The sequence below is a fragment of the Trachymyrmex cornetzi genome, unplaced genomic scaffold, assembly GCF_001594075.2.
Source record: "Trachymyrmex cornetzi isolate Tcor2-1 unplaced genomic scaffold, Tcor1.1 scaffold468, whole genome shotgun sequence".
Taxonomy (NCBI): Eukaryota; Metazoa; Arthropoda; class Insecta; order Hymenoptera; family Formicidae; genus Trachymyrmex; species Trachymyrmex cornetzi.
In genome coordinates, this window is record NW_017299487.1 from 469594 (window position 1) to 496138 (window position 26545).

At 43.1% G+C, this 26545-nt stretch overlaps 1 protein-coding gene across 8 annotated transcripts in view; it reads right to left on the reverse strand.

The window, feature by feature from the left end:
* exd (PBX homeobox extradenticle) overlaps positions 1 to 26545 on the reverse strand; it is a 49763-nt gene that overhangs the window by 5426 nt on the left and 17792 nt on the right. For 4 of the 8 annotated variants that reach the window (XM_018513365.1, XM_018513369.1, XM_018513360.1 and 1 more), the window contains exons 3-7: positions 14787 to 15040; positions 8353 to 8543; positions 8070 to 8205; positions 7710 to 7806; positions 6050 to 6237 (exon numbers count right to left, since the gene is read on the reverse strand). In XM_018513365.1, coding sequence (XP_018368867.1) covers positions 6050 to 6237; positions 7710 to 7806; positions 8070 to 8205; positions 8353 to 8543; positions 14787 to 15040 — 866 coding nt within the window. Of the gene's footprint in view, positions 1 to 9; positions 892 to 5791; positions 5921 to 6049; positions 6238 to 7709; positions 7807 to 8069; positions 8206 to 8352; positions 8544 to 14786; positions 15041 to 26545 lie in introns of those variants that run through there. The other 4 variants (XM_018513368.1, XM_018513364.1, XM_018513362.1 and 1 more) reach the window with 4 other exon arrangements.

Below are 26545 nucleotides of genomic sequence, written 5' to 3' on the forward strand. Positions count from 1 at the left end.
CCCCCCCCCCCCCCGTGCACAGCTTAGTTCGAAAATAAATTCTATTTTTCGGGTCTACGGAGCGTGGGGATCTTCCTCTGCAGTGACAATCTCGTTGTCGCCGAAACGCCTCTGCGAAGCACAGGTTCAAAGTAAAAATTTCGAAACGTCCCCGAAACACGTAGACACGCGGATCTGCCTGCGTACATATTGCACTATCGATGAGTTAGATCAGAGCGGAACTGGCACCTCGCGAACCGGAGAGGATCTCTCCTAACAACATTCTCCCCGAGCACTCCTCTCGTTCCTAGAATCTCTCGAGGAAATCCTCTATCTCTTCTACGACCTTCCTCTCTTTCTACTTAAAAACCGAGTTATAAGGAAAGAGATCAGACGCTTGTTGCAATGGAAAACGATGTCCCGACCGGCCCTCGTCAGCTTCTATTTCTTTCTCCCGCTCGCACTTTCTCTTTCTCGTCATCTCTAACTCTTTTAATATTTCTCTCATTCATCTCGCTTCTCTTTCTCTTTTATCTCATATCGAGAGGTTGCGGCTAGAGTTTCGCTTGAATTTTTCTACACGATTGCGAGCGCTTTTAGACCGGCCTGACGCATCACTGGAAACACAATAAAAAAAGCACGAGAGGCCGAGATCAGTGTACCAGTCCCGATTTTCACGTTCACGTCTTATAACTTTTTCCCCAGCTGTGTGATCTCATTCTCTCCTCCTTTCTCTCCCCCATTCGCGTTCATCCTTCTATCTTTCTGTCTCTCGCACGATTCACACTTTCCCATCCTTTCTCTCCCTCTCTCTCGCTCTCTATCTTAGCTTCGACTGCGTGTCTTTTGCATGGCTGTCTGATCCGGGGTCTCTCTCTCACTCTCTGTCGCCTTCTAAGAATTTCGTTTCATCTGCATCAAGAAAAAAATGTCATTGAGTCGGATTGGAGTTTCTGATCTTTTTTTTTTTTAACGACCCGCGTCGAATCGTAATTTAAGATCCTGACAAGAATTTGTCCGATTGCGATCTTCTATTTCCAAAGTTAAATCCGATTTGTGCGGCTAGTTGAAAATTCCTCGTTTAGATTTGCATAACGTAATCTCTTCGCGAACGATAAGAGAAGAATGCACGTCGTCCGAGATCGTTTCCGAGTCGCGAACCGTTCGCGCGATTTCGCAGCTTCCGAGACGGATCGTCAAGGTGATGGAGAGTAGAAGAGACGGCGCAGCAGACGACCGAATGGATCGTGACAGTAACGTAGGTAGCAGAGACCGTACTAGAACTGTGCTTGCGACAATGCGCCGTCTTTCTTCTCAAAATGTCATTCTCGATATTTTAGTAACGACGCACGTTGTGGCGGTACGCGCGCAAAATAGCAAAAGACGGTAATCCGAAAACGACTGGATTAGGAAGGAAAAGCATCCTCGCTTCCCTCCTCCGTTGGACGGTGCTTTCGTTCGAGAACTTCGCGTTCCTCTCTTCGTTGCGACAAACACAGTTCCGCGCTCCTTACTGTTACTGTTACTTGTTAGATTCGAAATACCAACCAACAACTGATTAGAACGAGATTAAAAGAAGAGTGAAGGAGCGGGAGGGACGGCGAAGACAAAACGAGGCGGTGATAAAGATAGTTATGACGAAATATACAAGTGGATTACATTACTTGACCGGTGCAAAATGTTAGGAGTCAATCGGCCGGCGTGTGAGAGAGGCTCTTTGTGCTCGTGTAAGAGTGTATAAAGCGAATGCTCATTTGTTACGTATGCGATTACGGGAAAAGTAGTTAGTGCCAGCTGCAGCGTTGTCAAAGGGAGGGAATTTGTTGTCGTCGCAAACTTCGTTATTAGAGCCGATCATGTCGAACTTTGCTGTCAAAACTTAATGCAACGTCGAAGCTGGAAAGACCTTGGAGAGATCGATGTGGCAAGAAATTGCAAATTCTATCTCATTAGAACAACGAAATGGATTAGAATCCAGAAGCGGTGACGTCCAGCTAAAAGTAAAGTTGATACGTGCGGGCTCGCTGTGTCTGCCTTTCACGAGTGAAATTAGAAATTTAACTTAAACACACACACAGACTGAAAGATAGTACGATATTATCTGGGTAAACGACACGTAATAAACGGTTAATCGAAAGAACCGTAATGTATAATATTGCTTTTATACTTCTTTTATACTTCTCAAGACAGATTAAGAATTTAGATCGGTTCAACTAAAAGATAGCGTTTTATTGCGCAAAAAAGAAGCGAGTTTGATCGTGAAAATAGTTAAAAATAAAATTGATCCGTAAATTCGCTACGTGTTTTGTGTTTCTCCACGAACCGGTTTGAAGACGCATCGATCGAACGATAAAACTGATGGAACTGAACGCCAGCAAGAAGATACAGGAGAAGACGGGCTCTGTTTCGGATCGATAAAGAAGTGGAGAGCTATACAGAAGCCGGAAGTGACTGCGGAACAGCACAGTTACGAGCATGCATTTTAGTCGCTTCATTTCAACCCTTGCGGCACCACGTGATCCCGCGCGATCGTAGAATTTCTAGGTGAACCGGATCAACCACGAAATTAATTTCCTCCCGGGCTTTCCTAGGATGGCCTCGATTCCAATCGAGTTTGACGCGCTTTCCAAAATGGAGAATTTGTCGAAAAGAAAACGAAAGGAATACTGCGCAAACATATTATTACGATCTCCTCAACGATAATTTAATATCGGTATCTTGTAAATCGAAAACATGCGGATTAAATAAGCTCCACGACAAATAATTCATCGGACAAATGTAACGATTTTTTTTATCCCGCGATAGAATTGTAGTCGAAACGAAACATCGACAAGTGATCAGCGTATTGACATGTCAGATATTGGATCCATCGGCTTGAAATTCCTACAGGAATCCCCTGCCAGGCTTCCCGAATACTCCCGCTCACTGTGTTTACCCGCAAATTTAATTTAACGTCACTCCGTGTCACGCGACATCGTTGAAATTGTACGTCAGCGAGATTTACTACGTTCGAAGAACGAAGAGCCACGCTAGAGACGTTATAAGACGTATCCTCATGCGAGCGCCGACATCAAAGCGGAAATTAGCATGTATGTGTCAATTTGTGAAAATTGCGAGACCAAGTATTCCTCTCACTCTAGAATTCTTTAAATTTCTATAAGGTTCTCGATGAAAATTTTATAAAAATGCTTACGTCGATTTAAACGGCTCGACTGTGAGGGCAGTGCAATAAACTATGGAAGCAAATCCGGGCTATAAATAGTCTCAGCGAATTTACGAAGGTTAAAGAAGAATCTAATGAAGAAGGAGGAGGAAGAAGATAACGGACAATTTATGCGAAGGTCCTTAACGACATTCGATGAAAAAAGCAACGCGAAAAATATTTATCGAAGATTGATATAAAAGGAGGTTCCCCAGAGGGGAAGACTGTCGAGTGTGATCGAAGAAACCCCGCAAATTTTCCACCGTTCCAAATTCATTTCGTTGCGTTGCATTGCAGAGACGTCGGGTGACTCGTTAGGAGAGGCGGCGCGCATCCACTAGCTCCATTAATATGTGAGAGAGCCAGCCCTGCCTAAAAAGTGACTTAGCAACTCCAATGCATACTAAGCAAACCTGGCGCTATTGGCTGCTAGCTGTGTATGTACGTGTATCTTACGTGTATATGGGTGTGTGTGTGTATGTACGCGCGTGTATCTGTGCTGGTTCTACCCTAGCACCCCTACCCGATTCAACACACCCTTCGCACCGCGACTGTCGGCGCCCTCGAGCCCGTCTTTACAGGACCAGCAATAGCGTATCCGGCCTACAGTGTATATATATATACATATACATATACATATTCCATATATATATATATATATTCCAGCAACACACGTACACATTTAACCGCACGCACTCACATGCACGCACATCCATATACAGGGGTAAAAGGGGTACGCATGCAAATTTGAGTTCTTGAGGTCAATTAAATTTCAAGTACATAAATACTTAGCCAATCCCCGGAAATTATAATGGAATGGAACTCGCGTTTCATTTACACACATGAAAAATCGCGGAAATCTGGAAAAAAAAACAAAAAGGTTACGTTTAATTCAATCGTGTAATATAAAACCAAAATGACATTATGCGTAATGCTCTCTTTATGCATTCGGGTTGTTTTACAAGAGGGTCTGTTCCCTGTATATGGCATCGTAATCATCCTGAAGCTCAAGCAGACTCTTTCACCGCTACCCTTTCTTTTTTTCTCTCTCTCTCTCTCACACACTCTCTCTCTCTCTCTCTCTCTCTCTCTCTCTCTCACTCCTCTCTGCTCCAATATCGTTCTTGTTCTCTCTCTCTTTTCGTTCTCTCCCTCTTTCTCTCTTGTAGTGAGTGTGAGTATGCGAAAGGTGAGATGCGCATGCATTCATCGAGATGCAATGCCGTGGCTTGGAACTGCAGAGAAGCAATTTGCGCGAAGGCAGCAGATTTCAGTAATAACTTCATATGCTCGCATGATTTATGCGAAAAAAGAGAGATGAACATCTAAATGATAGGATATGCGATAATAATGGTATATTGAGGAAATCAAATTAATTAGGAGCTATAATTTTAAGGAGCATTAAATAAAATAAAAAGAAACGTATATTCAATACAGAATTTTATTTTTTTAGCGATTTTTAAATATAAAAATTTCAGTATACAAAAATATATACAAAATGATAAAAATTTCAGAAATCCAATTTTAATTTTGAAATATTACCGTTCAAACTTTAAAATAATCATCATCGAAATATTAAGAGATATTAAATACAAATTTCTCTCAAAGAGATGAAATAATTACACGCAATAATTTATTCACTAAATAAATTTTTGATGAAATTTTTCATCTTACAAGGGAGTACAATGAAATGTCTTCCTCCAATTTTGATAAGTCTTAGGTACGTTAAAATATAGACAAAAATAAGAGATGCTTTTTAAAAATACTTTGTGAAAAAGATAGATTTTCTCCTGAATGAGAGAGAATATTATCTTATATAAACCGTTAAGCAAAAGTCGAATAGTTTAGAAGGTACTTTATAATTCTATAAAATAATATCTCTTCAACTTATAATTTTTTATAAAGATTTTTATTTATAAAACATTTTATTTATAAAAATTGTTACTTATTAAAAATTTTATTTATATATAAAAATTACTTAAAAAAATTTTGTTAATTATTATTATAAATACTCTTGAAAACCATTTTTTAAACTTTTTAAGACTCCTGAGCAGTCACTTCAGACATATTGAATCGTGACGTCATAAGCGAGAAATGACACGTTGCGTAGCCTATTTTCACTTCACGAATCTTTTTCGACTCTTTATTGACTATCAGGGAAGATAAGGAGAATCTTTGTCCGATTTTTACAAGTGTTTTAAAGCAATCTCATCATTTCATTTCATCCAAATTCTCTTTATTCACAAATGGCATGCAAGAAAAATCAACGTGTCGCTTATGACACATTTCTCGCTTATGACGTCACGATTCAATATGATTGGAATGAGTACTCAGGAGCCTTAAAACTGCTTTTATATCTGACGATTTAGACGATATTTACTCAGGAAGAAAAAATATTAATTTTTTTTTCAAGAAAGGGTTGTAACACCCATTCAATAGAAAAAAAGCACTTGCAAAAAAATATATCTTTTTTGTCTATATTTTAACAAAACTTATTAAAATCGGAGGAAATCACTTGGTTGTGATTTTTCGTCAATAAAAGATCAAATTCATAAACTTAATCACATGAGCAAGTTTTTCACAATAAAAGTCGATCAAAATAAACGAACATTCAATTCATAATAATTCCATTGCTTTCTTCATCTCTGGAGATTGATCAGATTCAACGCTCTCGGCTATTCTTTCAGAGGTAGTGCGTTTCCGAGCCACAGCGTAATTCCACACAGTGTGCATAACATTCTAGGATAAGCTCATGCTTAGTAAATGTGAATGCGTATTCCAAAAAGCGAGCGACATTGACTACCAGAACCGGCTAATGAGAAAACACCGCGCAACAGTGAGCGTTCTGAGAGACTACGTAAATTTTACCTGATGCATGGGGTCGTATCCCATGGAGCCGTCGTTGTACGGCTGCGAACCGTAGTCGCTGCCGTTTATTCCCATGCTGTATCCGGCCATGTCCTGCGGTCCTCCGGGCGGCGCCGGCGACATCATCGGCGTCGGGGTGCCCTGGCTGGCACCGCCCATGCTGTACGGCGATGCTCCTGCAAAAGCTGCTGTAGAAACAATCGCGGTGCATACAAAATACGAGGGTGCGATTTTTTAAATTCTTTTTAAGCCACAGCGATTTTGTCTCTCGTGTCTCGCAAGCTTATGCTCTCTTTTTGGATCGTGAAAACGTAATGTCGCAGTTTAATTATTGCAAAGATATATTTAACGAACGATATAAAAAGGCTAATTAAACTTGTATAATGTATCATTGCTTCTGAATGTAAATGCGTTAGTAATTTCGATTCGTCTTTTTCCTCCAGAAATAGCCTTCGAACCTTCTCATAATTTGCTTCAGATTTGTATGAACCGTACCCGGCGGCTTCTGCAGTAGAATATTCCGTGCTTGTAAAACCTTCGCGCCATTCGAGACAAGCGTTGTTTCGCAGAGTTGGGTCGTTAGAATTCCGTTTCTTTAATTACGAGAGGACCGCGGGTCGTTTCATCGCAAACGTGGGCGAGGAAAGACAAACGCAGAGAGTGCTGAAAGAAATACGAGAAGCCCGGAATTTCCATCGTACCCCAGCGTCTCACCCATCCTCTCTCACCATCTAACTCGTGTTCTCCCCTTCTCTCCCAAGTATAATTGGTGAGTTAAAAATATCTCACGCGTCCGAAATAAAGTGAGATGCCTCGGTAGTTAAGCGAAGCGCGCGTAATTGCGACCAGGGTGAGATCCACGAATCTGTGGAATTTCGGAATGGGATCGGGAATTTTTCTTGCAATTTTTACGAGAAAAAGGGATAAGATCGCCCTCGAAGCTGGTGGTGAGAGACAAAAAAAAGTAGATAGTAAGCGAGAATGAAATGAGAAAGTCCATCCCAAAAGATGAAACGAAAACTTTATAGCTCTATATATGCTTCGCAACTTTTGAAAAAACAAGAAATTTTTAAAAAGGTTTAGTTACGGAGATGTTTCTTCTAAGCATCACGTGCCAAAGAAAACAAACGCTAGATTTATTCTTCGTCGGCGATTCATCAACGGTTGCAATAATAATGTCACTGCGGCGCCAAACAATAGGCAGTAACTCAGTCGCCTAATGATTTACAGTAATGAGACTTCCTCTATCTCGATTCTTAGCTTAATGCTTAAAAAAATATGAGAAAAAATATGTACCACGATTTGTCTGTTAATTACTTCAATTTACAGGAGAACAATTTACATTTCTCGCTTTTAATTCGCTTTTCCTCGGCGGAGTTCGACGATGTAACCAAAAGAGCAATAAGTCCGGGAGAGCATTGAGAGATAAAAGTAATGGTAGCGACATAAAAGGTAGCACTTTAGAAAACGTTTTATAAATTACCATTTATAAAATAAAATCGTTTCTGATTTTCATTAACAAAATGTTGCTTTCCAATCACGGAGATATTCATACATGTATATTTTATCAATTTTGTTAATTACTATTATAAAATTTTCCTCATGCTTTCAGCAAAATAAATTTGTGAAGGGACACCCACTTAGCGAAGTTGGAACTTACCAGCTGCCTTCTTGGCTGCGTACAAATTCGCTTCCTCCTGCGCTTTACCGATGTTCTTCTTATAGCGTATCCTCTTATTTCCGAACCAATTGGACACCTGATAGCAAACAGAATAAAGATACGTGCTCATTTCAATTTCCTAAAGGGTTCTCACGCACGTCCAATATACCTAATTTTTTTCCATCAAAGTGTTTAATAAAATATTTTACTCAGCGCGCCGTAATATCTTTTTTAAAGAATAAGCTTAAAAACTTTTTAAAATTACTATAAAAATTAAAAGTTATGGGATGATGCCGAATATTATAAGTTACAAAAGTTCATCGTCTAATACGTAGTATAAGAAAAGATAATGGACGATACCTGACTCACGGTAATTCCGCATTTTCGTGCGAGCTCTTCCTTGGCCTCTTCACTTGGGTAGGGATTACTAAGGTGAGAATAAAAGTATTCGTTCAGAATTTCGGACGCCTGTTTGCTGAAATTTCTTCTTTTACGTCTGCAACAAAAATCAATTCGTATCATGTTAATTGCGGCAAATATTTTCCGAATTTGGATAAACAAAAGGCACGGAAATGATTATGATGATAAATGGAATGCATTTTATATACATCTATTACTTGTATATTATTGTTTCAACACGAACCTGGCATCCAAAAATCGACTCCTCAGGATCATCACAGCTTCGCAAGTGGACTGTTTCAGCTGCATTTGGATGCTGGAGAACTTCTTGTGGATAATCTGGACCATCCTTTCAATTTCCTTAGGCGTAATCGGCCTGGTACGACTCTGTTCCCTCAACAGGTTCATTACGTGAGTAGTGAATTCGTTACAAGCCTAAAACAAACAAAGACAAAGCGTCGGGTTTTACCAACCATTAATCATTCAACAGCGTCGAATCTAATGTAAGACATTTATTACGAGATAAACTGTTAATTAAAAATGTAAAACTGTTTCAGGGCAAATTTGAGTACATTTCGAGAGCTCGTCGACATGATGAAAGGCGGAGAGCTAAGACTAGCAAGACACGAAGGAAAGTACTATGATCAGAGCATGAGAGGAAAAGTCGAGCGACGAAGCGAGAGAGGTAGTGAGAGACGAAGGACGCGTACGTATAATGCATTATTCCTGGTGGCTGCTCGGTTTAAGGGAAAAAGGACTTTGCTCGATATCAGTATTCGAGGCGAACACGCTGTCTCCCGAAAGGGAGCGAGCCAGAGAGATAGAGAGCGAGACGGGCGGTGTGAGTCGAGCAGGGGGAGTGGCTTTTCCTGAGGGAAGGAGCCAGGAAAAGGCCGCGGGAGGGTGTCAGGATACGGAGGGTGGGCGGTGGAGAAAGGGGGATCGAACAGGGTGGCTTGCAATTTCGAAATGGATTCCATTCCGCCGACGAACTCCCCTCTCCCTTTTCTCCTCCCTCGATCCACTATGCGGCTTCTCTTCCTCTTCGTTCCTTTCTTCGCGCGGGACTCAACTGGGGTGGATCAACCCCGTTCCCGTCTTCCCGGCTGTTGCACGTGACGGAGAGAGAGAGAGAGGGGGGGAGGAGGGGGAGGGGAAAGAGAGGGACAGAAAGAGGGAGAAGGTGCAAAGAACGAAAGGAACGTTGCTGAATTGGATGGAAAAGCCAGTCACATTTCTCCGGACTGATTTCCTTTAATTTCTGAAACGCTTCAAGTCTTGGAGTAAATGATACTATCATCTGATAGGTTCTTATGCTACTGAGAATCGACAATATTAACTCTTTGCAATCCTATGTCAAGACGGATTTGACATAATGCGTTGCGGTAATTTATTGCATAATTCTTGAAGCATACAAGATTTTATACACAATTATAATCGACAAACTAATTTTTCGGATCTTCATAAATTCCTCCAAGTAATAAAAATTCTTTGATCCATGTAAGATCAACCAATTATAAATGGCAAACTATATTTTTTTGGGATCTCCATAAATTCTTTCAAATAATAAAAATTCTTTGATTTATGTTGGACCAGCTGAAAAAAAATAGATGAAATTATTAAAGATAAAATACTCGATTTTCAGTCATTCACAAGAATTAGTAGGAAAGAATTAATCCATGATTTCTGAGACTGTCCATATATTTCCGGGACACTCCGAACGACATTTCACCAATTTTTCACCTTCGAAGATGACGTTGGTTTAATCTGGACACTTGGGATAGAAACTGAATTGCAAAATAGCTAGGATCTATGCCACTCTCCACGATACAAATCAGCCGCAAGCATAAATTCGATTATGCAACCATCGGGAACTCTCTCCGGGTTGTTTCCCTAACCGCGGGAATAACCGCGACGAGAGAGCGAGAGAGAAAGAGAGGGAGAGCGAGCAGGCGCCAGTATATTTAGCAATGCACACGTCGGAATTTCCATAACGTTGGCGAAGCCAGGCATGCTGGCCTCCGCTATATATTCTCGCAATACGCGTACGCGTCTCTGTATTAATAGAGCGTGTCGCAGTAAAATTAGAGCGCCGTGAGAAAATTCGCTTCGCTAAGAGCCACTGAACGCTTCCGTTGAGAGACACTACCGTTTCTTTCATTCCTCGTAATAAATAACACGACGGTTTAATTAGTTTATTAAAAGGGACATAAAGATGTCTCGTGCTTTTACTCAAGTTATTCCGAGATCCCGTTTCGTTCAATAAAATATTACTCCCCGATTGGATCATCTTTTTTTTTTCTCAAATTATGGCAAAAGATATTTACGTAAGATATTTACATTCTGCTATCATACTTATAATACGATTTACGGTGACTCATACCAGTCGAATGGATATATAACCGCACGGGCAGTAAAACAAAATATTTATGCGCGCGTAAAAAGCGCCCATCCCCCCCCCCTCTCCTCCTCCTCCTCCTCCTCCCGCAAACGGAAGATGCATTCTGCATTGCTTTTTCCGAGATACAATACAGGGATAGTCCGAAGTGCGCGCGGTCGGAATCAGAGTTGGGAATCGGATAAAATAAAGGCGGGCATGCACCGACGAAATTCATGGTAGAGACGATGTTTGCTGGCGGTGATCACGCGATCTCGTAAAACCCGATGCGGTTCTATTCTCGTGCTTGTCACGCCATGTTGCATAGTCAGGCAGACATTCACCCTAATGCAGCAGAGTCGACCGAATTTGAATAGTAAATTTCGCTTATGGCCGAACTTTCTGTCCTGACAACGTTGGCCCGCTAACTAAACCAATTACTGAACTTTTCAGATCCGACGAAATATTTATATACGTACGTTTTAGCAAATTTTTCTCTGGTTATACCGTGCGCAATTGAGTTCTTTTCTTCTCGGGAGGGAGCTTTAACAAACTATCGTTAGACTCGTTATTCTTTCACGTATAATTTAAAGCTACGAATGGCAATTATTTCGTGGCAAGTCCATTCGAAATTTAAGAAAGAGATTACGAAAGGAAAAGAAAGGGAAAAGAAAAATGGAAAAGTGGGAGAAGATTTAAAACTCGTTAACGGCCCCGTTTATCGGCGGACCACCCCTCGGCACGCACACGGGTCGCATCGCAAAGTGCACGCGAATGCATATGTTGTTTTCGGCGCGCATATTGTTGCGGCTACAAAGAGCCACGCACGCATTACAGGGGCGGATCCAGGGCGTATCCCAGAAGGCAGTCACGAATCATCGTTTACGATTTCCACCGACGACGGCAGAGCGCGAATTGCTACTTTCCAAGAACTGTAATCTTCAATTTCCGCATCGGTTCGCCGGCCAGCCGCTCGCGGGCCACGCGGGATAAACGCGCTTCCAGCTTCGACCAAATCGCGAAAGACGCGGAAGGTAGTAATAACGGCTCTTGCAACTTTCTAAAATAAAAGGACTAAAGGACGACGCGCTGCGACGTTACTGCCGTTAATGGCGAAGCGTGACATTAAAATCATTTTGCGCGAAAATACAGCACGCCCTTTTAATCCGACCCTGACGAATATGCGCGCCGGTGGACCTCCGGTGCTGTGCGTGTTTACCGCGGGGAAACATCAAGCCCGCTGACACACGGTGAAATATGGGGTCGAAGCGGGTGTGGCAATTAAAGCACACGTGCGCGCGTGGGTGTGCATGCACACGGCTGTACATCCGCAGGGAGCGAACGTATATACGCGAACGCGAGCGGCAAGGAAAAACTGCCGGCGAAAACGCGAGCGGCGTTAAAAAGAGTTATGCGCGTGGGGCCGATGAGCGGGCCCTATTTACGGTAAAAATGGCCGATTACGCGCGCGACGTCATGCGAATGTAAGGGCTTTTACGCGCGTATGTCAACCGGAATGACCGGTAATCTGTCCCGCCGGTGAAAAAGGGATGTGAACACGACCGGTGATGAGTACGCGCGATTTTGTAATCGCCGCGCGACTTTGCCTCGTGACGGCATGATAATCGCACAGACAGTTATATCTCTAAATCGCGTGCGCTGAGTTATTTTCCAAATAAATTTATTAAAAGTAAAATTATGTGCAAGAGTCAGCGTAATTCCGAGTATCACATTTCAGAAAATTTCCCCACGTAATAATTTCGTGAAATGTTTGAAAGCGCTTTGACTATTTAATTCATATATATCAGATTATTATACGTATTATTAATTAGTCACGTGCGTTTGAGAGCTTTGATCATTTAATTAATATTTATTCGAGTTAATCGACTGAGGAATTTTTTACTTTTACTTCACCAAATTCACGAGGGTCTTATTATCCAGCGTCAAAGCTGTCCTCCCGTCGCGTCGAATTATCGCGGCGCGTCGCGACCGGGTCATGGCAGTCGATTTCAAGAGGAAGCGACCGAGGGGGAAATTCTTAATGAAACTGCTCGCGATAACATCGTCGAATTTCCGTCAGAGCGCGGCAATATCTCGACGTAGTGATTTGCGTCCTCTTGAAAGAACCCGTGTATCACGCGACATACAGGCAAGGTCCGGCACGCGAGATTTTACTTAGCGCGAGCCGCTTCATTAGCACGCGAGTCGCCCTGTCCGAGAGACCAGCTCGCTCGATGGCAGTCGTTTCTCTCGAATGTACGTGCATAACGTTCTCCGTCTTATCAGTCCCCCTTTCGAGCTAGTCGCCATTAAACGTTCGTACAGACAAAAATAAGTGCACGCGTTTCTGTCATAATCGAGAGAATCATTAAGAGGATGCTGACGTGACGGCTAGACTTCGGAATCGTGTCAAACAGATAGCGCGTGCGTGTACTTTACTCGTGGAAAAGGAATTTTTATTCTGTGATACTAATACCGAATTGGTATGGAACAAAAATAGTATTTTTGTCAGTAAAACAGACGACATCAGGTAGGTCTATTCTGTAACTTTTAACGACAATTCGGTCTCGTTATACTGTCGTTGCGCAGCTTTTTCACAATGCAATATACCTGCGTAACGACATCCCTAGCTAGTAAAATGTCGTTAAAGAGATACAGAATGGGCCTACAGGCTCCTTAATATATCGGTTTAAATCTATGTATATAGGATGTCCCAAGAGAAAAGGGCAATATTCTGGGAAATAACCCTTTAAGTAAAAATGTTTATAAACACGTGTTTTATTCTTTTGAGGCTTTCACGGGTATTTTCTTCAAAGGTGCCAAAGGGTTTGCGGGTTATCGCCGTGTCGTGATCCATTGCTAATGCCATTATGGATCACGACACGGCGATAACTCGCAAACCCTTTGGCACGTGTCTTATTCTGAACGGTTTTCGAGATTGAATTTGCAGTTACAAAATTACTATTAAGAAAGAGATACTACGTACATTTTCTAATAATCCATCGTTCAAGTGAGAGACGTTTTTAAGGTTTATAATAAATTTTCCAAAATTCCACAGTTCAAACTATCTCGGAAACCGTTCAGAATAAGATACACGGTCATATAAACATTTTTAATCAAAATGACTGATAAATCTCATCACCTTCTAGAATATTAATCTTTCCACCTGGGACACCCTGTATATGTATGACACGCCGCAAGGGAATTGTTGACGCTTTCCTTTTGGTAGAAGATCGTGAAAGTACGTGCCGTGAAAATCGCTTGATTACGACGATCATCTAACTAGCGATTTAATAACGCGTTATTAATGAAGATCACCGTCTAATACCCGTGGATTACGCGGAATTACAGTGTGAATTTTCGATCGGTCGTTTTATCGCGCGGAATCGTGACCGCCTGTGATCGTCGTTTGTATGATGGTGAGAATCCGCTCCAGCATATTACGCAACCTTAACGAGACCGCGAGATCGTCGGCGGACGATAAATTCGCGTTGACGTCGTTGAATTTCACGAGCGGAGAGATTATCGATGGTGGAATCGAGAGGGCTGATAGCGCACCGGGATGGCCGAAATTTGTCAGCCGCCGGATCTCGACGATAACCACGAGGTTACGCGTTTAAATTTTTCATTTCGCCGAGAGTTCTCCCGGCGAGAGTGAATAACGGCGCTCGTTTACGCGCCGCGAGTTCATTTCAGCCTTTCAGTTCGCCTTTTCTGTTTCTCTCTCTCTCTCTCTCTGTCTTTTTTTTATTTCTCTTTCTTTTTTTTCGCGCTCACAAAGTCGGACGACGATAAAACGACCGATGTAATTCCGCGACCCGAATTCAATACTCGATATGGCGCCGATAATGGGCCGCCGCCGCCGCCGCTCGCTCGCGGCGAATAATATTCATAAGCGGGATTTGCATAAAGCGAGCGTGTTCGCTTGCTCTATCTCTCGCTCTCTCTCTCTTTGGAATGAATAATTTTCGTGGGAGTGAGAGGGGATTTTGCGATGTCGCGCGCGCAAACGTAAAAATGTTTGACTGCGGCGCCGCGCACTGTGAAAATCAATACGCGAGTTAAACTTAACTTAACCCGTTTGGCTTAATGGGTCGGTTGGCCATTTTGCGTTTGCAGTACATTTATAAATTCATCAAGATTAAATTCGGTGAACCAAACGCGAGTGTCCATTATGCAATTTGCAGACGGAAATCCGGTAGACACAAAAAGCGCACGATCGCTCTCGCAAAAGCTAAAGCTGAAATATATTTTAAGTCACTCGATAATATTTTTTTTTTCGACATTTCCTTTATACGAACCTGCTCGTATTTTTCTAGTTCTTGATGATAAATTTGCCTAATCTGAGCAAGCTTGGCCCTATAGTCCGAATGCTCGATCGCGTTGTCCGGTTGCCCGGGTGGACCGGCCGCAGCTGCGGCGGATGCCGATGCAGCAGCCCCCGCACCACCGCCCTTCTCTGGTCCAGCGACTCCCTCGGCGATCAGCATGTTATCCAGCCTCATTAGCTGCGGGTCTGGCGGCTCCTCTTCTTGCGTGTTTCTCAGTGACAAAACTGAAAACAGACGAAAGCGCCACGTTAAAATTACAATATATACATATACATAGGGGAATGTAATATTATCTATCTAAATCTGAATCAGCGGATAATCACTGATATCAGTATATATATTAATAATCAGTGAATGAAATGTGAGATTCCTAACCTGGCTGATCTTTATTATGTGATCTAACTAACCTTGTTTTAGTGCATAAATTCAATGAATATGGTATTGGAAAATTGAAATTAACATGCAAATATCAGTATTTTAGTTATATAATGCTCAAACATTCTTCCTTTTTTAGTTAAACTTCATTGATTACCAAGCATGCCACTGAGTAATTAGTGACTATCCACTGATTTAGATTTAGAGAGTTGAAAAAATAATTTTAAATTTCCAAAGAATAATTATTTTACGGAAATGTGACTTTTGAAATCACACTTCTTATATTTTACGCTCGTAACTTCTATACTCTGAATTATTTAGAACGGTTAATTCGATTTGAAGGGAATCTCGAAGAGACAAAGGGGAATACATCTGCATGTATTGACGTAAAAATAAAATGAGTTGCTTGCAAATCGATCCTAGTTCGGGGTCGTGCGTTTGTCGATCATAAAAGAATCAATTTTGCCTCTGGTCGTCTCCCCAAGCGTCTCCGTCAGTCTTCTTCTCGTCTTAAGGGCCCGTTGCACGCAGTGGTTTAGAACGGGTAGTTCTCCACGGTGTAACAGCGGTTTTATTGTACTTTTATGGCGCATGATGGAGCTGGACGACCCATAAAACCGCAGAGCGAGGGACATTCTATACTCTGCCTTTCGTACACTCTCATCCCCCGGTTTTCCTACTATCCTCGCGCAAAACTCCCTGCCACCACGAAGATGTTAACCCTGTCGTCTTCGACAGTTAGCACCCTCACCCGAGGCAAATACTGACGTACAAGCGAAACAAGAAACTCTCAACTTCTTTGACGAAACGTCAAGAGGAATCTCTTCGTCAGAGAAGACTGAAACTCTGTATACAAGATATACCTTGTTTATAGCAAGATTGTATCTAGTCAACCTAAAATCTTGACAAATTACGACATATATGTTACAATAAAAGATATAAATTAATTGTATCTAAAGATAATGTAAAACCTTTGAAAGAATTTATTGATTATATATCTTTGAAAATATAAAGATAAATTTTACGACAAAATTGTTTCATATTTATCATCAATTTTTTTTGCGAATATTTTAATATTATTTCTTACGTTTCTCCAGGAAAATTCGAACGATAATTTCACATTATTACCTTCCTTCGTGCTCGATGTGACTTTATGAATGAATTCGCGTTTGCAATTGCCCAAGTCGCTACTTGAATTCGCTGAAAACTTTTCTCGTCCACCACTTTTCGCCACAGCTCGCGAAAAAAGTCCCCGGAGAGACGAAAGAAAGGGGAACGAACGAGACTTCTCGTGGACTCGCGGAGGCGTGAAACGAATGCGCAGAGCTAATGCATTTATACGAAGTGTAACAATTATACCAATGGAAAAGAGGGGCTAGACTTCTGTTTCTTCGGCAAGATTCTAAGGGGGATTCTATAGAGAAGACGTGTCGCTTTAAGTGACAGGGAAACATTTCTTCAAGCTTTCTGAATTTTTAGAAACCTGTTTTGAAGTTAATTGTCTTCGTGAAAGAAAATATTTTTTACAGAAGAGCAAAATAAGATATTAATTTCGAAAAATGAGAACGAATCTGTTATTTTTGGATTGAACAAACGCTAATTCATTATTCCTTCAGTGACGTTTCGAATGAATGATGTTGAAAATTGAATCACGGTGGAGAAAGGTATGGTCAAATCGAACGAGCTCCAAGAATGAAGTCAAATAAGTTTCGAAATCGTAGCACGTTCCGCGGCACTTCCACGGGTGACTTAAGAAGGGGTTAACGACAGTCAACGCAGCCATTAAAACTTTCGTGCAGTGCCGAGAACTTTTCACGGCGCTGTGGGTAATTAAAAATGAAAAACCTCTGGACGGCGTCTCTCGCCGAGGGCGGTGGAATAAAACGCCGGTTTACGGCGATGCGGAAGAACTTGCACCATTGAAAGTTAAAAGGCCAAGCAATTTCGATCGCTGATACGAGCGCTCGTTTTAAGGTAGAAATAAATGTTTATCCTCTTATCCATGAAAAAACATTATATCATTTTTTATCCTTGTAATCGAAGTTTATTTTATAATTTATAACATAATTTGGAAAAAAGAAAGACTCTTGAGAGAAAGAAAGAAGAAAAAATAAATCCCACAGCATATAATAATAATCATTCTTATACAGTTACGAAAACCGTGTCTAAGGCCCGGTTTCACAACTGACGGTTAACTCTTAACCGAAGTTCAACTTATTCATTATCTCTTTTCAATTCTAGAATTGGAAAAAGATAACAAATAAGTTGAACCTCGGTTAAGAGTTAACCGTGAGTTGTGAAACTGGGCCTTAAAGTCACAAATAAATAGACAAAATATCCGCGAAATTTAACTTTTGAGCTGAATTAGCGCCGGATAGTACTTATTTTATGTAACTTTACACTTTAAGTATACTTAATTAGCCTAACCTGACAAAGGTTAATAATTGCACTCACTTTTGAATTTGAGCTAAATGGCGGACAAATTGTGATGCTTTATCCGTTTAGATGACTTTACGGTCTTTTATAAAATTATTCTTCTTTTAAGATCTTTTCCCTCTCGTGATAAAAATTGAAAATCGAAAAGGTTAATAGAACTGAGTTGAATTGATGTCAAATGCATACGCATATATGTATTACAATGTTTCGAAATTCAGACAGCGATTGGTACACTTGGTCCCCTTATGTATCCAATAACAGAGTCTAAGAAAACGTGCAAATTAAACGTTCTTTCGGAATTATTTTCGTGCTCACGCAGGAGACGGGCAGACGGCGGGGGTGGCTGGCTTACGAGCAATAATCTGGCTATTAGGGGGTGTAAGGGGCGACTCTGCGTGCTGCCAAGCTGAAGAGGGGCCAGGGATGGCAGCAGCCTCCTACGGGGGTCCTTACAAGCGCGTAAACTCAGTTTTACTAGCAGTTAACATTTTACGACTCAGACGGTCTGCTCGAGCCGTTTGCTCTTGCTCTCGTTGCTCCCCACATCTCTGTCTTTCTGCCACATTTTCCTGCTATCCCTTTCCCTCTCTCTCTCCCTCTATCTACGATTGACACGTGTGCGACGCGCGGATCTGTATATGGGACACCCAGTATATAAACTCATACCTGCTAAAACGTAACGTCGTCGTTCTCGATGGTTGTTTGCGAATGAAGTACATTAATACGACACCTTATTGAAGAGAGGCCTATTTGCAGGCTAATTGCACGACTAATTTGTGCGCCGCGAAAACGTTTAAACGATTAAGGAAACCTTGAAAAATAACACTAATATCTTTGATTACGACGAGTAGATGTTCTTGTATGTAAATTATTAAATTGCTTGTCTATGTGATATTACTGCGTTCTTTATTCACGATTGCGTTTCTGCAAATCGCGTAAAAAAGATTTCGTCGCGCAATTTGCAGAATCAGATATGTACGTATATGAATTCACACAGAAATATTTAAGCACAAAGATCTGCTTCGATAAAAAAAAGGGGATAATCTCTGATTCATTAATTAGATTTATTCTTATCGGAGACTATTTTAAATTGTAATTGTCTTATATGTAAAATCGGATCCAGATCGAGCGAGTGAGCAAGCGACCGAACAGACGAACGAATAACTCGCTTCAATGAACGGCACCGTAGCAGTATCTCAGGCAACTTTAGATATCACAGACGGATTATAATTTCATGGGTGAAAACCTCGGTTCGCCTTCGCCATCGCCCACTTTTGTAATAAATGTCGAGCCTTCTCGATCGCCTTTTAACATCCAGCCTAGAATCGACCTCGTATTTCTTCCTTCACGTATATCTGTACCCCCGTCTGTTCCTTTCGCTATCCGCCGTCATCGCGTTGTTTTCCACCGCGGAAAGCGGGGTAGCAGCCGACAACCCTTTGTTACCGTGCCTTATCTTAATTGCTTTCACGGGTTCCCGTTTAGATCAATACACACCGCCGACGTTCTGCCACCGATCTTCTCTGTTGCTATGCTTCGCTCCACGAATCTAAATTATCCCGAGGGTTGTGTTTCGTCGCACGTGGATCTCGGCCGCTCGTACTCTCTCCTCCTCTTTCTCTCTTTCTCTTGCATATTTTAAGAGCGCCGGTTGGTACCCCGCCTGTAAGACTCGCCAGGATGGTCTGAGTTATCGCACACCCGGCGTCGTTCGCGAGATTAGGGCAGCTTTTCTCTACGACGTTGTCGCCATTTTAACGCGGATGTGGAAACGAGGTGTGGAAGAACGTCAGAATACCGAAGACGTCACTAGATGTACATCGGTAAGTACGCAAACGTGATAAAAGCGAGATGACGAGAGCGTTATTAATTGTTGAAGTTAATAGTTTGTATATTAAAAAGATGCGCAATACTAGAAGATAAAATTATTAAAATTATTTATGCAAAATATAATTTGTTTTTTTTTCTCGATGCATCTCCTTTACCGTACCTAATATAAAATTATATATTTAATATAGCTGATTCAGCGTTTCATGTATATAATATTAACTTTATTTCTCTATTTTCTTCATCTTCCCGCCACCTTTCTCACGCCTTCATTCCCTAATCCGTGCGGGGTAGGACGAGAAGAGGGGGAGGAAAAAGGGAAGGTGGCCGAGATGGCTGCTCTTTTAATTCGAGGGTGAATCCCGGGCGTAGGGCGCGATACGTTCGCTTTCCGAGAGGGAACTGAAAGAGGAGGGAAGAAAGACGCCAATGTCTATGCTCCCCTGGGATCCGATATCGACGCCCCTGCCGTAAAAATATACCGAGCTCTCCTGATTTACGAAGGAAATCGAGACGGCAGGCTCGTGTTTCGAGACTCGTCCTCGCTTGTTTGAGACGATGTGATGCGATGCTAACTCGCGTGCCGGTTTCGAATGTCGAGATGAAAAAAAATAAACCAGCGCACGCGATAAACGCGCGTTTAAATGCACGGTGGAAAATCCTTCATCGAAATCGCACGGAAAGAACGATTTTGTTAAAATATTAAAAAATTTAACTGGATACACGCATCTAAAATTAATTTTATTGGACTATCAAACTATTTGTGTAGAAAATGATAAACAATGCTGCAGAAATTTTATCCTCCATCATTTTGAGGATCCAAAAAAATTTATATTCAGATCTGTATATATGTGAACTGAAAAAAATTTACTAAATTTTAATAAATATTTGTTTATAAATAGTACTAACGAAACTTTTTAACAAAAGTGTGCAGACAATGTAAATAATCAAATGAGCTATAGAAAATAAATTTTTTCAAAAGTTGGAGGGGACCAACTTCATACGTGTGTAAGATAAATTCTAAGTGAAGAAAATAAAAACGTTATGTGTGAAGAATTTTGAGAAAATACTCATCTTCGTAAGCATAAAATGATCTTCCGCTTTAAAACACACCAACGAATTATCCTCCCAGTCGTACTCGTCGTTTCACGATGTATCCCGTTGATCGCGGATTTATCGACGCGGAAGTTCCGGGTGCCGAGGCGACGAGAACGGGACTTCTCGGTCGGGCGAATCTCGAAACTCTCTTTCTGTCCGTAGAAAACAATGTTTTGCGAAGTTCGGCGCTCGTTCGCGCGTATATCTCCCGCTTTATGTTGCTCGCGGGAGAGGGAAGAGCTTCTTTTCGGCGATTTCTTTCGCGCTCTGGCAATTCCGTGCTTTCGCCATCCAAAAAAGGATCCCGCGCGCGAACTATGGTATTTCGCTCACAACGCTCCGCGATGTTTTTCCAGCATCGACGTCGTCGCCACCCTCCCCGTGGCCCGTTCCCTCTTTCAACCCCCGTTCTCTATTTCTCCATCTTACGACTTGAATTCGCTCGACCATATCTTTGCCATGTTCCGCCCGTCCAACTTTCTCGACCGCCACCCCTCTTTCCCTCCTATTATTTTTCCTCCTTTTTCCCAGCTACTTCCGCCGGAACACTCACCCTCCTTCTGTTCACCGCGGTCGCCCTCCTGCCTCCCCGTACTCCTTCAACCCCGTAAATCAAAACTCGACGCGAAAACGCGGCCAAATGTACACAATGCGCAGAGCCCGACGTACCGGGTGTCCGGAACGATCGCCGGCGGCCATCGATTACCGCCACCTGGACGGGATAAGTGCGAAGATATGCTTCCCGAGAATGCTCGGCGCCTCGTTCCTCGACTGCCTTTTGCAGTATAAATCTCTCGACCGCTCTTGAAAATAATATATTTAATATGAAATTGCCGACATCTTGATGTAACATTTAATGTTAAATTATCAATGCTAATAAATCTTATATTTCACGAAGACTTTATCGAACCTTGAAATCAATTCAAAGGCATTTACCACCACTTAATAGATAATCTTCTAGCCGTGCAAGAAACAAAACTTGTAGCTAGGGGGTAGAGATCGTGAAGCATCCCCCTAGTTCGCGATTGGAAACGGCGATGGGGTAGCTTGCTCCGTAGCTGTGGGGGTCGAATAAAATTTTACGGCCGCGAGATCGCCCAATAATTGTTACGGCTTGCTTTGATCGCGTAAAACACGTCGTAAATGTCGAAAGGGACGGACCCCCGGTCGACAGGAATTACTGTTAACTCCCTTACGGGGGCATTACCGACTACGCTACGTTCATGTTCGTCAACCCCCTGTGAAATGCGCGAGTCCTTGCGAAATCTTATGCCGCGGACTAGAAAGACAAGGATCTCACGTTAAATCCGCAATAAAGTCACCGAAAAGAGTCTCGGCTCTCCGTGACATATATTTTGAGAAATCATACAATTGATCTTCCGCTAACAATATGGGGTCTTTAAAGGTGTCATCGATATTTTGATTATGAATTCTGATAAATAAATTTAATCTGTAAAAAATAAGTAAAATACAATTCAACTTTATTATAGTAAAAAATTACTGTTTTCTCAAAGACTTCTATTGCTGACGAAAAGGTTAAAATTTCATATTGCCAGCAGAGGGTTAAATTAATCTCAAGATTATTCAAATGGGTAGAAACAGCGCATCTAGATATTTGGGTTATAATTGAAAATATATAGCTATACATATATTATTATAGGTCGAAACGTTGGTACTTGAAACATGTGGATGTGATTTGAAAGAGTATTTGAAGTACTACTGAGAACTGCAACTTCGGTTATACAGTTTCTCAAGTATTACCAAGCCATTGTTCATTTCCATTACAGTCGAGCCGAAGAGCAACAAGTTTAATAGTCCTCGCATGCGGTTTTATCGCACAATGAATTTCTAAGCGATTGCACAACGACACTGCGTTCGCAGTGTATATTGATCTTGGACTACCCAATCTCGATTACATGTTTTTCCTACAATAACGTGCAAAATGCAAGACGGAAACGTCCATCGTGATACGTCGCGCTTTCGAGGCATAACAAGATTGTGGCGCTTATCTTCATTCAAGTCGACGTCACAACAGATATCGTCAAAAAGTATGATACAATCTCCGCGCGTGTAATGCGCTTAGAACTAAAAGAATCTGAATAAATAATTCATAAATCGCATTTCACATCTTGAGGCGATTTGAAGGAAACTTTATGAATCGTGGTACAATTTGTTCCGCGCTCCGTGTGTACATAGTGTGTTCTTTCGTTAAGGAAGTTTGCGGTATTAGACGCGATGCCGACGACACGATTGTCAAGGGACCAATGTCCGCCGCAAGAACGCGGAGATTACTTCCGAGACACCGAGTGTACACACCGGCGTGGTCCGTCTTACGCGAAGTGCCAGTCGTTACGGCGCAGCCGAGAGGTCGGGCCGAGAGATCTTTTAATGAAACGCGGATGTTAGAATGGCAGGAACGCTGCAAAATGGTCTAGGCGTGCTATGTACTCGGCGTGTACAGCAACGCACACGGACGCACCTAGTTTATACGCGGACGAAACGTGAGTACGGTGCCGGCACCGAGAGACAGGCGCGGTGGTATAACTATGGAAGGCATCCGGCTAGGATACCTACACACACATGTGCATGTATACATGTACACAAGTATATACGCGAAGGAGAGTGTACGAAGAGAGAGAGAGAGAGAGAGGGAGCGAACGAGCGCGGTGTCTCGAGGCAAATTAAGCCCCCTCCTCCCCGTGGCTGCGCTTCGGCTTCGTTATTGAAGTGGCATTCCTGCTCAGGAAACCCTCGAGGACTTGTCTCGGCTTGGTGCGCACGTACAGCTCGCGGCTAACGATAACCAGACTTTTTAATAGCTTAATAACCGCGGGGAATGCTCGCGCGCGCGCGCACGTCGGAAACCGCGAGAAGAACGGCTCGCGGCTACGCGGCCCCGCGCCGGGAATTAAATCACTCGGAACGTGCCCGGCGAGATAATTACCGAACGATTGCGAAAACGCCTACGGTCGAGCTAAGAATAATCGTGAGTTCGGCGAGTAAACCTCTCTCATGAATCTCGCTTCAATCTACTATCATCTGTTACGGTAAGACTCGCAGTAGGGGTAGTGCGGCGGCGCTAGCGAAACGAACTCATTATTTGCGTTCACCAAGCTGCGAGTGAACCCCTACCCTCCTCGTTTTTGCCGTCACGACTCTATATAGACTCTCCGATTTGGAGCTTGTGCGTACACAGGTGCAGAGTTCACAGGGCCGTCCGCGCGCGCGGAACGAAAGACGAAAGGCGGTCTCTCCGTACTCTGGCCTTTTCTTTTTTCGTCCGAGGCAGCTCTAATACGCCCGTATCAGCGAAACTAGTTAGCCCCCGAGTCCACATTGTTGCGAGACAATGAGAAGTACGAGAGGGTAGAAGCGGGTAGATAAAAAGGTCGAAGGTGGTGCTTCACCGACGAGACGCAGCACGAAGAAGGAGAAGCGGGCCAAGGGGGAGGGTATTAATAAAGGGTTGCATGTCGACAGGGCGCGGAGAAGGGAGCCAGGCGTGCGAGGGATGAAGAAAGAAATTCTTATTGCCTGGCAAGTCCGGCTTTTCCGCAATATACAGCGCAGGTGTACCGAATGTGTGCTCTCCTCCCCTTTCTGCACCCACGGCCTCGTCCTGTAGGAGGGTGGAAACACCCCTCGCACGCATGGTCAGTGCCGTATCCTGTATCCCGAAGACCACCAGACCACCCATCCTCCTCCCCGCCCGTCCATCCCCCCTCAGTCGCCTCGCCTCGTTCAGCAAAATGAACCGGATAGCGTCGATCTTTACGAGCGCGTGAAAAAAAAAACGGACCCTTTCGCGCTTTTATAACCTTTACGGCGTTCATAAAGTATCGCATTATACGATAATTATAGGTCGTTTCGCGCGTTTCATCTTTTACTATAATTTTTAATCCTTTAGAAACTGCAAACCATTCGTTACTTTCCAACACATTTGAAAATATTTCCAGCTTCTAGATTTCTGTCGCTCACTAATATTGTAAGTCGTGTGCTAGAAATATTCATCAATACAAAGGCAAACAGAGACGCTTGCGTTACGTCTATTCGTACCTCCCTGCGGTAGATATCACAATACGATCCGATCGTAATGTCGATGATAGAACATCGCCGCTGTAACAGTTTACGAGTGCGGGGTATAAGAGGCACATTTCGCTCGGTGGGTACTGTAAAATTCAACGGCTACGGTAATCGATTAAATAAACACGACAGGAAAACGCCTACGCGCGCCGGCCTCTCTTTCTGGTATAAGCCCCCGCCGACGAAACAGGTCCATAATGCCTAATGACTCTATAACCTTGTTTATGCCTAGTACGAGAGCCAACCCTCGTCGACAAACTGGAAAACTGACCAGGAACGGACTCAATCCGTTTCTATTTCACGCGATAAGCCGCCGCCGTTGCCGTCGGTATCGCCCGCGCCGGGGCGTCCGTGGAACGAGCTTATAATAAAGTCGGTATCGAAAATAACACGGGAATCCGGTGAAATTCCGAGAGGATTTCCGCGATCACCGAGGGTGGCCGATCTATTTAGCGGCTAACCGTATCCATCCCACGCACGATAAGCGCAAATACGCGGGAATGCCAGATCGAGATTGCGCTATCGATAACGGTGTATTTACGGCGAAGATTGGAAGAGAAAGGATGAAGTTACGACGGGATGACTCGCGAATGCGACGATATTAATTCCACGGGAGTAACTTCCTCGCGCGCCTGCACACGCGTTACATTTTATTCCGAAAGATTTACGCTCTCGCGAATTTCTCGAAAAATCGGGATGTGCATTTCGCGGAATAATGCCGTTTTCCAGAGAGATTCTCGCGAATGGCCAAATCGTTTTTTCCCTTCTCTCTCTTTTTTTTTTTTTTTTGCATAGTGCACGAGGAGCGTGTGTCGAAAAATTCTGCTGAGCGGAGTATTTCCTTTCCGAGTCTTCGGCCGGCCGAAAGCCCGTTTCCACCGTATCGTCCCTCTTCCCGGGGGTGGGCGAACACGTCGGCCACGGTGCAGAGGGGTAGCCGGTGGATAGAAGAGAGGATGGAAGAGAGAAAGAGAGAAAGAGAAGAGACAGAGGCGACGTGGAAGGGGTGTACCGACGGTTTCTGGGGGTGGAGGCAACGTGGTGTATTGATCGAGTGGCTCTCGCGTCGAGACCAACGCCACTTTCGGACCACCCGGTATACGCGTGCGCGTGTGCGTGTGTATATGTATGCACGAGTCGATGCCCATGTAGCCACGGACCGACGTGGGTTGTATATACAGAGTGCTTCACGTAAAACCAGTCGAGTGTCTTAAAAGATATAGCAATGAGATGGAAGAGGAACGTAAAAAAAAAATTAATTAAATAAATGAAAATACCCATTTTTACATAATTAAAAGAAATTTGTGCAGTAAGAAGAATTCAGAGGAAAATTTTCATTTCGGATCAAGTTCGATCGTGAAATGTATTCACGAGATTACAAGTGTCTCTCCCTGATGAATCATTCATGAATGTCTGTCGCTTCGCATTCGAATACAAGAGAGCTCGCTACTGAATTCTTGCCAACGAAAAAGATCAACTGTAAAATTAATAGAAAATTCATAACTGAAAGGCCGCGTGCACATTCTGTGCAGAGCGGGACGTCCTGTATCCCGCGTATCAGGCACGTGATGGACCAGACTGTACGTGCGCGCTTCGCGAGGAGAACGAGAGGCAATGGTCAGAAAATAACTCGGTGCATTTCCGCGTACGGACGCGCCTGTGTGTTCGTAGACGCGCGTATGGATATGGATGCTGAAAACACCATGATCTACGGCGTGTGCATCCCCGCGAATAACGCCGAGGCACTTGGCCTGGAAAATCTCCGAAGTGCATTCGCACGGATGCACCGGCGGCAGCCGCGTACCGATGGGGCAAACCCGCGCGTGCAAACGCATAAACGTCAATGGACAGCGCGAGAAAGGAGACGTTACTGCTGCTCTTTTTTCGTCGACGCCTGTCGCATTGTCGCC